Here is a 15,317-nt window from a genome sequence, read left to right on the forward strand (position 1 = left end):
AGCTCTCAATTTATCAAGGGCTTCTTTAATTTTTTTTTAAAGGTTTTATTTATTTATTTGACAGAGATCACAAGTAGGCAGAGAGGAGGGCAGAGAGAGGGGGAAGCAGGCTCCCCGCTGAGCAGAGAGCCCGATGCGGGGCTCGATTCCAGGACCCTGAGATTATGACCTGAGCCAAAGGCAGAGGCTTTAACCCGCTCAGCACCCAGGTGCCCCTTCTTTAATGTTTTTAAACAAAGTTTCATAATTTCCCCCAAAATTCCATGTCTTTTTATTACTTAAACAAAGCACATTTCTAGTCACTTTGTATTTTTTGATGTTTCCCTTCCATGTCCTTTTTATTAGTAAAAAAAAAAAAAAACCCCACATTTCAAGTCACTTTATATTTTTGGATGTTATTATAAAGAATAGCTTTATAAAATTTTATGTTCCACTAGTTATTAGGATTTAAACATAAAATTTTGTATTGACTTTGTGACTGTCAGTTCCTTACTTGGGTGGTCCCGTCATCTGGCAATCATGTCCATTTAGTTTCCTTCTTTGGAATTTTATGCCTTTTATCTCTCTAGCTTTGTGGCGATGGCAGGCCCTCTAATCTCCTTTCTGCACACAGAGGAAACACTTTCAAGTTTCCACTGTTATGCTTGCTGTTTTGTGGCTATCTTTGTATCGGTAATTTGTTCAAGGGTTATTATTACATTATTATCATTATCATTTTTATTACGATCTGGTCTTCATGTAATGAACTTCAAAGAGGTAGAGATTTGTGGTTCTGTCAAGTACAGTTGAAAACTAAAGAAACAATTTAAACTACAGAATTACTTTAAGTAAGCAATTTATGTTCTCCTTCCCTCTCCCTATAATAAATGAGGTTTTACTGAGGTCCTAAAAGCTAACAAAATTAGCACAGGTATGATGATACAGAATGTATAGCAAGTGGTTGATAAGTCTCAGATTGAAGGATATTACTTTTATGTAGATTTTCCCGAGTCTACCACCTGTGTAGCATAAGCCCAATAATTGCTGACACCTGTGTAGTAGAAGTCCAAATAAGAAAAAAAAATTATTTTAGTTGATTTTTAAAATTCCATTATGTACACTGGTATGACTGATAGTCATATTCCAATAAAATGATTAATGTAGTTTGAGAAATAAATCCATATGTTCATTTTAAGCATAAAATTTCATGTTGCTGAAATTTTAATCAATAAACTTAAAGTGTTATTGAATTACATACAATTATCATTTAACCAAAATGCTCTCTTTTTTTTTTTTTTTTTCAGAGTCCCACTGAAAGATGGGGCATTAATTTGTTTGGATCCTGAGGCTGAATGGGTGATGATTGTTATCAAAAAGATTATCAACAGGTAAAATTAATGCCAAGGATTCTTGTATTCATACTCTCTTTTTCCTTTTAATTAAAGATATTTTTGAATGTATACAAACTCTGCTATATGTTAGAATAAAATTATAATAAGATCAGAATGAGTCTATACCAGAAAATCCAAAAGTGTCATTCCCAAGACCAGCTAGGAACTTGTTAGAAATCTAAATTCTTAGGCCTCAGCCCAGATTTACTGGATCAGAAATTCTGGGGATGGAACCCAACAGTCTGTGTTTTAATAAGCATCCCAGATGATTCTGATGCATGACCAAGTTTGAGAACAATTGGTCCATGCATTCTATTTAACATACTATCCAACTGACCTGTGTTATAAACATCCCCAATAAATACAAAAATGATCTAAAAGTCCTAGAAACTGCCTTATGCAGACCAGCTAGCCAGGCATTTGATGAGAGAAATTTTCAGAAAAAATAATTCCCCTTTGAAAAAAATTTATCTCCAGCACAACATTTCTAGAAACTAGACTCCAAATAGAATTTGCAAATTGATGAATGGAGAAGATACACTAAGTACAGGCAGCTGATAATAGGAGTATATTTGGATTAACTTCTGGAAAAAAAAAATCAAAGTAGGATTTTGTGGGGGGGGGGCATTTTTAAGACATAGCAGTGTCTAAGAAGAGAATGGTGACCAGTCATATAGAAAAATTAAATTTTCTGGGTTTTTTAGTTAAAAAATCAACAGGAAAACAAATTAAGGGTATGTGGGGCTCTGAATCACCAGAGGATCACCTTGGCAGTTGAGTGGTATAATGTGGTGGGAAGAACTTGGGTTTGAGAATCCTATAGCTATGGCTTAGTGTTCCAGATCCACAGCTATAAGTTATGCCATTTTGGTTAATTCACTTAACATTGGGATTTACATGATTTCATTTGTTCTTACTTTGCTCTGTCATGGAAGAAGTAGAGATAAAGTAGTTAATTATGGCTGTTATTAGTTTTCAGCTGACCAAATACATAGGGTTTTGTCTTTATTCGTCAAGGTCTTTTCTTTTTTCTTGCAAGGCACCACACTTGGGTAATCCTGCATATCTGTATAGTTACATGTGGCTCTGATTGTATTGTGGTACTCTTTTTTTTTTTTTTTTTTTTTGTAGCGCTCCTAACTGATGGCCACACAGGGAAAGTCATATCCTATGGGTGTCGAGAGCCCTTGGTATCATGGTGAGCTTGGACATCCTCCAGAATTTTCTTTGAAACTAGCACCAATTGCGGCACCTGGGTGACTCAGATGGTTAAACATCTGCCTTCGACTCAGGTCATGATCTTATAGTCCTGGGATCTAGCCCCGCATTGGGCTCTCTGCTCAGCGGGGAGTCTGCTTCTCCCTCTCCCTCTACTACTCCCACTGTTTGTGCTCTCTCTGTCAAATAAATAATTTTATTTTTAAAGAAAATAACACCAACTTATGCTAATTTATGACTACAATGAACTGCCTCCTTTGCTCATTCTAACAACCTAAACATTGTTTTCAGGCAGGTGATTGACTACTTGTGTGGGAATAATGGAAGGAGAAGTAATGAAATTTCTATTATGTTGAGAGAATAAGCTCCCAAATCCATATAGTGGGTGAGAGGTTTCCTTCTTATGCTCAATATACCTTAACAGAGTCTACCTGTTCCATGTTGTACCCAACCACTTAACTTCCCTTGGTTCCCCTTGCCCTGCCTCCTTCCCCTGCACATGACCTAACATACAAAGGAACTAAGATTTGAAGAATGGTCTTTGTATATCACCTCCTCCAGGAGGTCTTCCCATACCTCTTCAGTCTGGGTTATTGGCTCCACATCTATATAAACTGTCAAAACTACCTTTGCTTCTCATTTTATCTCATTTCACAGGGAAAGCTTTTAAATCAACACAAACAACTAACTTGACAAAGATTATAAAACCAGATAGTGGCAGAGAAAAGGTGGGATGGCAGGAATCCTGATTTTTATCCTCCATTACTCTTATCTCCATTACTTCTGCTTTAGTTAGCAGAACCGGCTCCACCCTGGTTACACCCAGACTGCGGGATGCTGAGACATAAAACCTCTAGAGGAGACCCTCTGTGGGTTTCTGGGTGAGGTGCATTTCTTCCCCATGACACAGTAACTCATTTAAGCTGCTTAAGACATCCTCCTGGCTACTCCCTCCAACAATATCAGCCTTCCCACACTTGATCTTCAAATGCTATCATCTTGGTCTGGACTGATGATACCAGTTTCCGCATTTTCTTCTTGGTGCCAACAAAAATATATCATTTTAATTTAGCCAAACATCCTTCCAGAACTCACCATTCACCCAGGGATTTTTCTCTTCTCTTGAGATTCAATTATTGTCACTGAGGAAAAGAACTGTCCCCATACCTTGCACCAGCCTCCTATCCTGAAACACACATTTATTACCTGTGACTATGCCCTACTCCCTGGGACAAGGAGTTCAGGGTAAAGGAGAGACATTTGTTATTTTTCCCCAACTCCTTCCTCCTCTATTTTATTGCATTATTTCTATTTTATTAGACCATTCATCCAGTTGCCTAAGCTGGAAATTTAGGGATCATTGTAAACTGACCTTCCCCTTCTGCTCCACGACCAGCCAGGCTCTGGGTCCTGACATTACTCCACCATTTTCCACCTTCATTTAGGCCTCTTCCTCCTTCTCGTTGCTACTGTCTTAGTTCTGGCCTTCTCAAACTTTCCACAGTTTCCCTGAAATAGCCTCCTAACTAGTGTCCATGACTATTCCTATTCCAATCAGTCTGATTCACCACAAAGTGACTGTTCTAAAACATGAATATCAGCATGTAAGAAGAATCCCTCATCTATGAGGCAGGCCAATCATTAAGAACAACCATTAATCAGATCCTTCCTGAAAATTATCCACCGTTCTTAAGGTTTGCCTCAAAATACATCGGATGGACCCAATTCTGACCTATTTTTCCTGGAGTCATTCAAATTTTGATAACCCTGGGGCCATCTGGTCAAAAAGGACCCATATTTCTACTGTCACTTCATTTTATTTAATTTTCTATTTTTTACCCATGGGCCAAAGTTTACATCAGCAAATAGGTACAGGTGTTAGAGTTATTGAAAGAAAACATGGATGGTAAAAATGTAAATGGTGTAAGGGGTTTTATCCTTTTTTTTAAAGGAAAAAATAAATTTTCCCCCACCCTAAATCCCGAGTTGTCTGGTTTCATCCCTAGGAGTGATAATAATTTTTACCAACTCTGGTGGGTATATATTCCCAGAAATGTTCTCTACATGAACCAGCATATTTGATGACATAAATGAGAACATTGTCTCATTCCAGTACATTTATTTACTTATTTATTTACTTGCTCAGGTGGGGAGTGGGGGTAGAATATTTTATTGCAGGTATGTACCATTGTTCAGCTTACCTGTCTATTCTGATAGACACTTAGGTCTTTTTTTTTTTTTAAGATTTTATTTATTTATGAGACAGAGAGTGCACAAGAGAAAGAGAGCATGAGCAGAGGGAGGAGAGGTGGAGAGGCAGAAGCAGGCTCCCCACCGAACACGAGGCCTAGTGGCGAGGGGTGCTCCATAATCATGGACCTGAGCCTAACCCACTTAACCGACTGAGCCACCTAGATGCCCCCATTTAGGTCTTCCCAGACTCTATTTTATGTGAGAAATAATCCCTTAGTGAATATCTATATATTCATTTTTTGTGTATTCAAGTTATACAAGTACACGTGTAGTATAAATATATAGAATAGGAACGTCTGAATCAAAGGCACGTGCATTTTACATTTTAATAAACATTGCCCAAACGGTTCCAAAGAATTTGCACTCATTTAAGCTCCCTCCATTAGACTATGAAAACGAAAGGCACTGGTGATAGTGTTTTGTCCTACTTTTTGATCTTTGCCAAACTGATTGGTAAAAACTACTATCCCATTGTTTGAGCCTGTATTTCTCTAATAATGAGTAATGTTGGGCTTCTTTTCTTTTCTTTTTTGTGGCCATTTACATTTTGCTCTCTAGGACATTTTTTTCATTATTATTGGTCTTATCATTTACTTGTAAGCTACATGTACACATTAAAAAATAAATATTTTTCTGGAAATAAATCCCACAATGTTTATTTTGTATTTTCCATTTGTGTTTTCATTTTATTTTGGCTTTCCCCCATGGAAAAATGTATTATTTTAGTGTAGTTAATTCACTAAATTTGTTCGTAATGGTTTGTGTTTTGCCACCACAGTACTTCTCTATCTAGAAACTCAGTTTGGTCAAATTGAGAGATTTGAACCAACCACTCTTCAAGATAGATATTCTAAATTAGGACTGCTGAAAAATAGGCTTCTTAATGAGTGGGTCACATACATCACATAAGAATAATAACTTATATTTAAAAGATTTTTTCAATCTAGAATATTTAAAAGTAGGTCATGTCTTAAATTGAATCACTACATTACAGCAATGTCATCTTCTGGAAAGAACAAAGGTAAGTTTAAGCTTTAAACATAGAAATGTGTGTGTGTGCGTGTTGATGGACACACACAGAAGTATATGTGCATGTACATGTATAAATATTCAATAAAACTATATAGCATTTTTTATTGAATGTATGTACATAAGCATTTTGTATATTATACAAAAATACTATATACATACTTATATACAAAATATACTAGTATATATTTGCATACAAAATTATATATACATATATTGTTTTTTACTGAAAAAGAAATTTAACCACATTACAACATATTTTGGAAAATAGATGAGAAAGTTATTACCCAAGTCCCCCTATATCAATGTAATCACTGCCATTATTTTAGTACATCTCCTTTCAATCTGTTTTCTCATGTGTATATAGTTATAAATATAATGGCTAAGTCATCTTCAAGAGACTCTATAAAGGACACTTCTGTTAGATCTAAGAAACACCAGCAGAAAGAAACTAGAGGTATAGTGACTTAGAAGCAGAAGTTAAGGGGAGGGGTTCATAAGAAGTTGGGTGAACCGGCATCCCATCCTTGCCCACACCCCGAATCAGGGAGCAGAAAGATGCAGGGTACCTCATGTGAGAACAGCTGGAGAACTAAGCCACATGTCCATAAAAAGGCAGCATGTGTAGCCTGCTATAAAATAGTGCATAACCAGCCAGTCACCCAAGGAAGAACCACAAACAGTACCAATTAAATTAGAAAAAAATCGCCCTGTATCCTTCGACCCTTGTTCTGACCTTGGAAAATGCAGAAGCATTAGAAAATGAGTAGGGAAGGAGAGAAAGAATTTCAAAGTAGAGAAGTAAAAAAGAACAGACCCTGGTGATCTCATCCAGTCTTATGACTACATGTCATCTATGTGTCAATGATTCCCAGGCTTCAGGCTCCACCCTTGAGCCCTCCCTGAACTCCAGACTTGTGCGTCTTCCCACGGAACATGATCACTTCAGACTCGAACAGCCATTTCACAGTTACTAGATCCAAAATGGAACTCTTGGTCATCCCCAACAATCTGGTCTACCTGCAAGTCTCTGTTATAGTGGATGGCAACTTTACCTTCCCAATGGTCCAGACCAAAAAACTTGGGGTTTTCTTGATTTTTTTTAACTTACATGTTAGATATTATTATTATTTTTTTATTAAATTTTTTTATTTTTTCAGCATAACAGTATTCATTATTTTTGCACCACACCCAGTGCTCCATGCAATCCGTGCCCTCTACAATACCCACCACCTGGTGCCCCCAACCTCCCACCCCCCACCCCTTCAAAATTCTCAGATCGTTTTTCAGAGGCCATAGTCTCTCATGGTTCACCTCCCCTTCCAATTTCCCTCAACTCCCTTCTCCTCTGCATCTCCCCTTGTCCTCCATGCTATTTGTTATGCTCCACAAATAAGTGAAACCATATGATAATTGACTCTCTCTGCTTGACTTATTTCACTCAGCATAATCTCTTCTAGTCCCGTCCATGTTGCTATAAAACTTGGGTATTCATCCTTTCTTTTTTCTTTTTTTTTTTTTTTACAGCTTTATAAACATATATTTTTATCCCCAGGGGTACAGGTCTGCGAATCGCCAGGTTTACACACTTCACAGCACTCACCATAGCACATATCCTCCCCAATATCCATAACCCCACCCCCCTCTCCCAACCCCCTCCCCCCATCAACCCTCAGTTTGTTTTGTGAGATTAAGAGTCACTTATGGTTTGTCTCCCTCCCAATCCCATCTTGTTTCATTTACTCTTCTCCTACCCCCTCAACCCCCCATGTTGCATCTCCTCTCCCTCATATCAGGGAGATCATATGATAGTTGTCTTTCTCCGATTGACTTATTTCGCTAAGCATGATACCCTCTAGTTCCATCCACGTCGTCGCAAATGGCAAGATTTCATTTCTTTTGATGGCTGCATAGTATTCCATTGTGTATATATACCACATCTTCTTTATCCATTCGTCTGTAGATGGACATCTAGGTTCTTTCCATAGTTTGGCTATTGTAGACATTGCTGCTATAAACATTCAGGTGCACGTGCCCCTTCGGATCACTACGTTTGTATCTTTAGGGTAAATACCCAGCAGTGCAATTGCAGGGTCATAGGGTAGTTCTATTTTCAACGTTTTGAGGAACCTCCATGCTGTTTTCCAGAGTGGTTGCACCAGCTTGCATTCCCACCAACAGTGTAGGAGGGTTCCCCTTTCTCCGCATCCTCGCCAGCATCTGTCATTTCCTGACTTGTTCATTTTAGCCATTCTGACTGGTGTGAGGTGATATCTCATGGTGGTTTTGATTTGTATTTCCCTGATGCCGAGTGATATGGAGCACTTTTTCATGTGTCTGTTGGCCATCTGGATGTCTTCTTTGCAGAAATGTCTGTTCATGTCCTCTGCCCATTTCTTGATTGGATTATTTGTTCTTTGGGTGTTGAGTTTGCTAAGTTCTTTATAGATTTTGGACACTAGCCCTTTATCTGATATGTCATTTGCAAATATCTTCTCCCATTCTGTCAGTTGTCTTTTGGTTTTGTTCACTGTTTCCTTTGCTGTGCAAAAGATTTTGATCTTGATAAAATCCCAAAAGTTCATTTTTGCCCTTGCTTCCCTTGCCTTTGGTGATGTTCCTAGGAAGATGTTGCTGCGGCTGAGGTCGAAGAGGTTGCTGCCTGTGTTCTCCTCGAGGATTTTGATGGATTCCTTTCTCACATTGAGGTCCTTCATCCATTTTGAGTCTATTTTCGTGTGTGGTGTAAGGAAATGATCCAATTTCATTTTTCTGCCTGTGGCTGTCCAATTTTCACAACACCATTTATTGAAGAGGCTGTCTTTTTTCCATTGGACATTCTTTCCTGCTTTGTCGAAGATGAGTTGACCATAGAGTTGAGGGTCTATTTCTGGGCTCTCTATTCTGTTCCATTGATCTATGTGTCTGTTTTTGTGCCAGTACCATGCTGTCTTGATGATGACAGCTTTGTAATAGAGCTTGAAGTCCGGAATTGTGATGCCACCAACTTTGGCTTTCTTTTTCAATATTCCTTTGGCTATTCGAGGTCTTTTCTGGTTCCATATAAATTTTAGGATTATTTGTTCCACTTCTTTGAAAAAAGTGGATGGTACTTTGATAGGAATTGCATTAAATGTGTAGATTGCTTTAGGTAGCATAGACATTTTCACAATATTTATTCTTCCAATCCAGGAGCATGGAACATTTTTCCATTTCTTTGTGTCTTCCTCAATTTCTTTCATGAGTACTTTATAGTTTTCTGAGTATAGATTCTTAGTCTCTTTGGTTAGGTTTATTCCTAGGTATCTTATAGTTTTGGGTGCAATTGTAAATGGGATTGACTCCTTAATTTCTCTTTCTTCTGTCTTGTTGGTGTAGAGAAATGCAACTGATTTCTGTGCATTGATTTTATATCCTGACACTTTACTGAATTCCTGTACAAGTTCTAGCAGTTTTGGAGTGCAGTCTTTTGGGTTTTCCACATATAGTATCGTATCATCTGCAAAGAGTGATAGTTTGACTTCTTCTTTGCCGATTTGGATGCCTTTAATTTCCTTTTGTTGTCTGATTGCTGAGGCTAGGACTTCTAGTACTATGTTGAATAGCAGTGGTGATAACGGACATCCCTGCCCTGTTCCTGACCTTAGCGGAAAAGCTTTCAGTTTTTCTCCATTGAGAATGATATTTGCAGTGGGTTTTTCATAGATGGCTTTGATAATATTGAGGTATGTGCCGTCTATCCCTACACTTTGAAGAGTTTTGATCAGGAAGGGATGCTGTACTTTGTCAAATGCTTTTTCAGCATTAGATATTATTTTTGTCAGAAAATCCTGTTGAATCCACCTGAAAAGTATATCTAGACTCTGACCATTTTTCACCACCTCAGCTTCTACCACCTTTGTTTGAGCCAGCCTTCTCTCTCACCCAGGGATGCTGTCATGTCCAAATTGACTTTTGTTCTATACTTGCTACCCTCACATCCCCAGTTTGTTTCAAAACAGTAGCCACGGCAGTATTTTTAAAACATAGATCGAGAGGGAGACAAACCACAAGAGACTCTAAATCTCAGGAAACAAACTGAGGGCTGCTGGGGAGTGGAGGGGTAGGGTTAGAGTTGCTGGGTTGTGGACATTGGGGAGGGTATGTGCTATGGTGAGTGCTGTGAGTTGTGTAAGACTGATGATTCACAGACCTGTACCCCTGGGGCAAATATTACGTTATATATTAATAAAACAAAACATAGATCAGATAGTGTCATTCTTTTATTCAAAACTTTCATTTCGATCACCTCCCATCTCACTCACAGAAAAGCCCTAGTTCTTGGAATAGCCAACAAAGCCTTATGTCTGCCAAACCACCCCTCCATCTCACCCCCTGGTTCAGTCTGCTTGAGCTTCTATAACAAAACATAGACTGGGCGGCTTAAACTATAAGCATGTCTTTTCTCACCCTTCAGGAGGCTGGAGCATAGGCCAGCATGGTCAGCTTCTGGTGAGAACTCTTTCTGGCTTATAGACAAACACCTTCACACTGTGTGCTCACATGGCAGAGAGAGAGAGAAAGAGAGAGAGAAAATGAGCTGTCTGATGTCTCTTCTTATAAAGACACTAATCCTTTTGGATCAGGGTACCACCCTTATATCTTCGTTTAACCCTAATTACTTCCATAAAGATCTTATTTCCAAATACACATTGAAGGTTACGTCTTCAACATTCAAGCATTGAGAAGATACATTCCAAATACACATTGAAGGTTACTTCTTCAACATTTGAGCATTGAAAAGATACATTCAGTCCATAATACCGTCACTAGCAATAGGACCTCACTTCCTACCAGGTCTCCTTGCTCCTCTCTTCCTGCACATTGACCTGCTTAATGACCCTCGAACAACTCATATATATGCCTGCCTTAGCATGCATATATATATTATGTATGCATATATAATATATATAATGCTAATATTAATTGCATATATATATTATGCTAATTTCTCTGCTTGGAATATGTTATTTCCAGATATCCCTGTGGATAACTTTCTCACTTCTTCAAATCTTTGTTCAAATATTAGCTTCTCAATTAAGCCCACCCTAATCAGCTTATTTATAATTGCTACCTACCCTCACCAGCACCCTTGGGCCTCCTTATCCTGCTATCTCTTTTGTTGTTGCATCAAACCTTCTAAGACCCATTACAAGATGCTGGTCATATCATGGCAACTCAGACAGGTGGAGCAGGGCAGTGAGAGCCTGGTCGGCTTTCTCTTCTGCTCAGAGTGGCTGCTATTGCCCTGGGGACAGGGTGGGGAGTGGGTTTTAGAGAGGAGGCCACACAGAAGCTAAGACTAAAGGCAACTGGGAGCTTGATAAAGTAGGTGTTTAGTAGTGAATGGGCAAAAACTAAATAAACCTTAGCTCACCCTGAGATGAATGCAATAGTAGAAACTCAGGCATTATGATAGAGCAATGAGGCAGAAAATTTAGGGGCAGGTGGAGAATTAAGGGGAAGAAATAAGGGGAAATTTGGCCTTACTCTATATTTGGGCAGAGAATTCTGGCTGACTGGAGGACTATATTTCATGAAGGTAAGTCCCCAGCCTGTTAGTTTAAAGAATGGAATGTCACCTCATCCAACTTTGCTATTGCTAAGTTCTCTCTTTTATGTGGGAATTGTCTTAAGAAATATATCCCAAATATCTACCCTTTAACAATTATGAAAGACTTGTTTCTAATCTTGCTGATGGATAAATGAAGGGGTGCTCTATTTAATCCAGCTGGGATCTAGAAAATGACCAGCTTTCTCCACATGTAAGAGGTAAGTACTATTCAAACCATGGTCATCCCAAGGCAAGTCAAGTTTGCTCTCTTCTCCATTTCTTATCTTACACTCAAAATGGGCAACTGTCAACACTCTACACAACTATTTCTTACATTTAGGGATTCTGTTTTCAGGTGTATATGTGCAATGTTGTCCTGTTTCTGGGAAAAACTCCTCTTCCATCTGTTAGGTAGCTAGTCAAGTCAAGGCCAAGCTGGAATTTAAAGTCTGTGAGGCTATTTATCTGGCCATTAAGCTGACAATTTTCACCTTGCATTAATTGATTATGGATATCTTTTTTTGGTGGTAGAAGGGGATGGCCAAGAAGGAGAGAAGGAGGGAATATAGAAAACAAAGCCAGCAGAGAAGATTAATGTCCTCTGTCTCTTGCTTGAGATGTTGTTGAGGACACCAGTGAAGAGAGGTGAGAGGGCCAGAAAACAGCCTGAGAGACCTGGGAAGACTCAGCACAAACAATACCTAATGAGCTCATCTCTCTATTATTAAAAAAAAAAAAGACTATTTTTACCTATATTGACATGATTAACTTGGACAATGACAATTTTGTTGTATGACAGAATTTTTTGTAACAAATCTAAGAAAATGGCACAGAAAAATAGTTATGTTCAAAGATAAAGAATGAAGACTTGATTCAGAGTTGGCCAATTATGAAAGATCACCTTTCTGGGATTTTCTTTTATTCTTCATCCTTTAGGATAATTTCCAAGAAAATTATATAAACCAGTTTTCAACAAAAAACTAATCTCAGGAAGTGGTAAGATGAGGACAGTGAATGTAACAAAGAAGTATATTTGTATGCAAAATGGTAAAAAGCTGATATACCTAATTTTTATATTTTTAGACAGTAAAATATATGTCTAAAGAAAAATATTAAAAACATAGGTAAGGCAGAAATAATATATAGATATATAAATATAGACATATCACAAAGGAAGATACATAAAAAGATGTCTGCTTAAAGATAATTTATTATTATGATAAAATAGCAAATACAACCATTGACTTTGACATTGATGATGCTTATAGTGAATGAAAAAAAAATGTTGTCTTCAAAAAATTTATTTATTCTGGTGCCCTGTTTTTCAAAATGTGTTCTCTACTTGTGAAAATGCCACATTTGAGATGTCGCCCTCTAAATTCAATCGGATTCTTAGTGTGGAAGAGGGTATCGGGACAAGAATTCATATAATATGCAAATACCTAAGATGTTTCCTAGGCACAGTAATGTTTGAGAACTAGAGATCCAGTAGGCCACTGTTTCATCTAACCTTCTTTCAAGGTGGATTGAGGTTAAGCATACTGGATGACTCATGACCTCTGAGATTTGAGACTGTAGGTTTAGAAATCCAAAACTGGACAGGAACACCCCCAACACACACACACACACACACGCAGGGGAAAGGTGGATAATGTTCTAGAGATAGAAAGAAAGAAGCAAGTATTACTTTATCAGCCACTGTTTGCTATCTGGACATGTCACTGCAGAACAACAGTTCTCTATGTCTTATAATGTTGATTCCATCCTCAGTCCACAAAAGTGTTTGGTACATAGGAAGCACTTTATAAATACCTAATAGACAGAGAGATCAACTGATCAATCATGCTCTGCTTTCTCTCAATCCAAGAACAACAAAATCCTTTTCTATCACTTACATTAGGAAATGTTTCCCCAGACCAGCTTAGATGGAAATTTATGCAACTCTCTCGTAAGTCACCTACTTTCTTTGGCTAAAGTTTACATTTGTTTCTAATGACAACTGAGTATACAACCTGGAGTTACATTAAAATTTGCATCCGCAGTGAGAGTGATATTGTCCCTAATGAGACAAACAATTGGTTTAGGAATGTAGAATAATCTTAGAAATTACACTTGTTCATAACCTTCCAAAGGGCCACAGTACGTGAACAGATACATAGTATGTTTATGATTTTCAAATTTTATGGAAGAGGAGTGACTGATCAGAAAAATCATGTATAAAAAAGGTCTTTGCAGATCATAATAATGAGTAATATACAGCAATAATAACCATATGAATACTAATATTGAGAATCACTGCTTCAAAACATGGAGAATCAATGCCCAATACCCAACTCTCCCACAGCTGATTTACATTTTACAAAAACCCAGTGCTGAACCTATTGATGGGATATTCCCAAAGGGTTCATGGGGAGCTAGACAGGTTCACAGAGAAATAACACAAGTGAGTTGCCTCTCTAAAATTCCACTGTGAGATTATTTAATGAAACTAAGAGCAGGTTCTTTAAAAAAATAAACAAAATTGGAGGTGGTGGGGGATGGACTAAATCGTGATGGAGGTTAAGGAGGGCACTTGTTGTGATGAACACTGGGTGTTGTATGTAAGTGACGAATCACTAAAAATTCTACTCCTGACACCAATATCACATGATATGTTAGCTAACTAGAACTTAAATACAAATTTGGAAAAAAGAAAAAAATAGTAAATTTTATTTTTATTAAAAAATAAAAGGAATGTAAACATTAACAAATTACATAAACAAAACAGATAAACCTTCAGCCAGACTCATCAAGAAAAAAAGAGAAACCAAATAAATAAAATCAGAAATGAAAGAGAAGTAACAAGATCATTTTATCTTTGGGTAATATAGCAAAGACCAAAAAAGATCAGCCACCATAAAAGCTCTTTCTTTTTTTTAATTAAAGATTTTATTTGTTTGTTTGTCAGAGAAAGAGAGAGACAGAGAGAGCACAAGCAGGGGGAGTAGCAGACGCTTAACTGACTGAGCCACGCAGGGGTCCCCATAAAAAGCCCTTTCGTAGTTGTACTGACACAAAGAAAAGTCAACATTTAGACAATGAAGAGTAAAATGGGTACAGCACAGGAATACATTCTTTTGACTCACAATTCTGGCAAAAAAAAAAAAAATGCTAGCACAATATTAGCCCAACACACTGGCAATTCTTGCTTTGCATGATTCTGGCTCCAGTAGGCAAAAACTTCTTTTTTTTTTTTTCCTTTTCAGCATAACAGTATTCATTGTTTTTGCACCACACCCAGTGCTCCATGCAATCCGTGCCCTCTACAATACCCACCACCTGGTGCCCCCAACCTCCCACCCCCCACCCCTTCAAAACCCTCAGATTGTTTTACAGAGTCCACAGTCTCTCATGGTTCACCTCCCCTTCCAATTTCCCCCAACTCCCTTCTCCTCTCCATCTCCCCTTGTCCTCCATGCTATTTGTTATGCTCCACAAATAAGTGAAACCATATGATAATTGACTCTCTCTGCTTGACTTATTTCACTCAGCATCATCTCTTCCAGTCCCGTCCATGTTGCTACAAACGTTGGGGATTCATCCTTTCTGATGGAGGCATAATACTCCATAGTGTATATGGACCACATCTTCCTTATCCATTCATCCATTGAAGGGCATCTTGGTTCTTTCCACAGTTTGGCGACCGTGGCCATTGCTGCTATAAACATTGGGGTACAGATGGCCCTTCTTTTCACTACATCTGTATCTTTGGGGTAAATACCCAGTAGTAGGCACAAACTTCTTAAAAAGTCATTTGGGGCCCTACATCTCTGTGCAAAGTGAGGACAGAGCAGCCTCTATAAGATATAGTAAAT

At 38.1% G+C, this 15,317-nt stretch overlaps 1 protein-coding gene across 5 annotated transcripts in view; it reads left to right on the forward strand.

Moving 5' to 3' along the window:
• LOC125093820 (growth-regulated alpha protein-like) overlaps positions 1-15,317 on the forward strand; it is a 115,859-nt gene that overhangs the window by 22,982 nt on the left and 77,560 nt on the right. For 2 of the 5 annotated variants that reach the window (XM_047719517.1, XM_047719512.1), the window contains 2 exons: positions 1,284-1,367; positions 11,995-12,183. The exons of 2 other annotated variants lie outside the window; for them this stretch is intronic. In XM_047719517.1, coding sequence (XP_047575473.1) covers positions 1,284-1,367; positions 11,995-12,058 — 148 coding nt within the window. In that variant the 3' untranslated portion in view covers positions 12,059-12,183. Of the gene's footprint in view, positions 1-1,283; positions 1,368-2,501; positions 2,659-11,994; positions 12,184-15,317 lie in introns of those variants that run through there. One more of the 5 variants, XM_047719513.1, reaches the window with a different exon arrangement.

This window comes from Lutra lutra, chromosome 2 (assembly GCF_902655055.1).
Source record: "Lutra lutra chromosome 2, mLutLut1.2, whole genome shotgun sequence".
NCBI classification, from domain to species: domain Eukaryota; kingdom Metazoa; phylum Chordata; class Mammalia; order Carnivora; family Mustelidae; genus Lutra; species Lutra lutra.